General features: G+C 53.5%; 1 protein-coding gene across 1 annotated transcript; it reads right to left on the bottom strand.

Annotated features, from left to right (window-relative positions):
• Window positions 1-637: 637 nt before the first annotated feature.
• LOC107737406 (RNA-directed DNA polymerase homolog) lies at window positions 638-1327 on the bottom strand. The gene has a single exon (XM_016548895.1). The coding sequence runs from the start codon at window positions 1325-1327 to the stop codon at window positions 638-640; it is 690 nt and encodes a 229-aa protein (XP_016404381.1).
• Window positions 1328-2384: the final 1057 nt, after the last annotated feature.

The raw sequence follows: 2384 nt of genomic DNA, 5'->3' as shown, positions 1-2384 counted from the left end.
ATGTAAATGTCAAAGGCTAAAAGGGGTCTCTTAAGCCATAAAACCACAAAGACCATCCATGATTTTACGCAGACGCTACAAGGGGGATGGGCTCCCTCCAGCCAGTGATGCCACTCCTCCAGGGCTAGTTTGATGGCGAGCAGTTCCTGATTGCCGATGTCATAATTCTAATCCGCCGGGTTCAGTTTCCTGGAGGGGTGTTGGGCTCCCTCCAGCCAGTGATGCCACTCCTCCAGGGCTAGTTTGATGGCGAGCAGTTCCTGATTGCCGATGTCATAATTCTAATCCGCCGGGTTCAGTTTCCTGGAGAAGTAAGCGCAAGGATGGAGGATTGGAGGTTCCCCACATTGCTGTGACAGCACGGCCCCAACGCCGGTGGTAGAGGCGTCAACTTCCACTACAAATGGTACCTGGGGATCCGGATGGTGAAGGATGGGAGCCGTGCTGAAGGCCTCCTTGAGCTGGCTGAATGTTTCGCGGGCATGGCTGTTCCAGGACAGGGACTTGGGTTTGCCTCGTAGCATGGAAGTAAGTGGGGCCGTGAGCATGCTGAAACTCTTCACAAACTGTCGATAGAAGTTCGCGAATCCCAGGAATCTTTGTAACTCCTTCACCGAGCGGCCACTCCCTGATGGCCTTAACCTTCTCCTAGTCCATCTGGATACCTTTCCTTGCTGATGACATATTCGAGGAACTGGACCGAGAAGCGATGGAATTCGCACTTCTCCAATTTCAGATACAGCTGGTGTTGACGGAGCTTCTGAAGGACCTGCGTGACATGGTGGCGATGTTCGGCCAGGTTCCGGGAGTAGATGAGAATATCATCAATGTAGACAATCAGGAACTTATTGAGGAACTCCCAGAACTCCTCATTCATGAAGCTTTGGAAGACGGACGGGGAGTTTGACAAGCCATACGGCATGACCCGATATTCATAGTGGCCTGCGGGGGTAATGAACGCCATCTTCCACTCGTCGCCCTCCCTGATTCGAACGAGGTTGTACGCGCTCCGCAGGTTCATTTTGGAGAAGACGCGAGCTCCACGGAGTTCCTCCAAGGCGGCTGGGACCAGGATAAGTGGGTACGGTAATTCCACCTTCTGGGAGTTCAGCATGCGATAGTCGATGCACGGCCTCAAGCCCCCGTCATTCTTGCCCACAAAGAAGAAACTTGAGGCTGCCGGGGAGGTGGATGGTCGGATGAAACCTTGCTTAAGAGCCTCCTGGATGTAATCCTCCATGGCCTTGCGCTCCGGGATGGACAGTGGGTATACTCTACCCTTAGGGAGTTTTGCCCCAGGTAGCAAGTCGATGGCTCCCATGGCCATTGCGGTGGAAGGCGAGTGGCTGCCTGCTTACTAAAGACATCCTGGAACGCTGCATAGTCAGATGGGACGGTTGGTGTTTCTTGAGGTTCTGGACTTTCAACAAGGGTGTAAGCAACTTGAGCCTTGATGGGGCGTGGAAGCGGTACGAGTAGAGTGCTGAGACAATTTATATGGCATGACTCGCTCCAGCGAGTGATATCACAGGGCTCCCATCTGACCAGTGGAGAGGGAGCCAGGGGCGTCCCAGGATGATATCCACTGTGGGTCCCTCTAGTACCAGGAAGGAAATGATTTCCTCATGCAGACATCCGATCCTCAATCTTAGCGGTGGGGCGCGAAACTGCACCCGCCCACGCCCTAGCGGCTTTCCCTGAATCGTCTCGACTCGGAGCTCCCGGGCTTGACGTAGGCGGGATAGATGGAGATGATTTAGGAGGTCATAGGATATGAAATTGCCCAAAGAGCCCGAGTCGACGAGGGCTGAAACTGAAACCGAGAGGTCTTGGGTTAGCAGTTGCACTGGTAGCAGGGATAAGGTCGATATTTCTGGTTCTATTTGGAGGGTACTCACCGCCGGGCGTGGAGGTTTGACTGGGCAGAAGCTGATGAAATGTTCTGGAGCACCACAGTAATGGCAGACTCCGGCCGCTAAGCGGCGAGCGCGCTCGGCGCGAATGAGTCGGGTAGAATCCATTTGCATGGGCTCTGGTACAGAGGGACCACTGGTGGACGCGAAGGGCTGGTGGGCGGCTTCGTGGGGCTGGCAGGCTGACAACTGTTGTGAGATGCGAGTGGCTCGTTGTAGGAAGCTAGTAGGAAGTAGGAAGTTACGAAGCTGAAAGTTCAATGCAAACGGAGATATCGTCTTTTAAAAGTCTGGCAGTTTAATGCCTACAAAAACGGCTTGTAGGGGACTACAACAAGTTACTTCCCGGGTTCGTGACATCACAAACCCTGATAAACCTCACCCTCGGGAAAAGGCAGCAAAGTGGGCGAGGCCATGCTGCGCTGCTTTAGAGAAGAGGAAGAGAAAACTAGAGGTGCACATAAAAATCTA

Source organism: Sinocyclocheilus rhinocerous, unplaced genomic scaffold, assembly GCF_001515625.1.
Source record: "Sinocyclocheilus rhinocerous isolate Xijiao unplaced genomic scaffold, SAMN03320098_v1.1 scaffold23515, whole genome shotgun sequence".
In the NCBI taxonomy this organism is placed as follows: Eukaryota; Metazoa; Chordata; class Actinopteri; order Cypriniformes; family Cyprinidae; genus Sinocyclocheilus; species Sinocyclocheilus rhinocerous.
The sequence above is the reverse complement of the archived record's forward strand: the minus strand, read 5'-3'. Positions and strand labels throughout refer to the sequence as shown.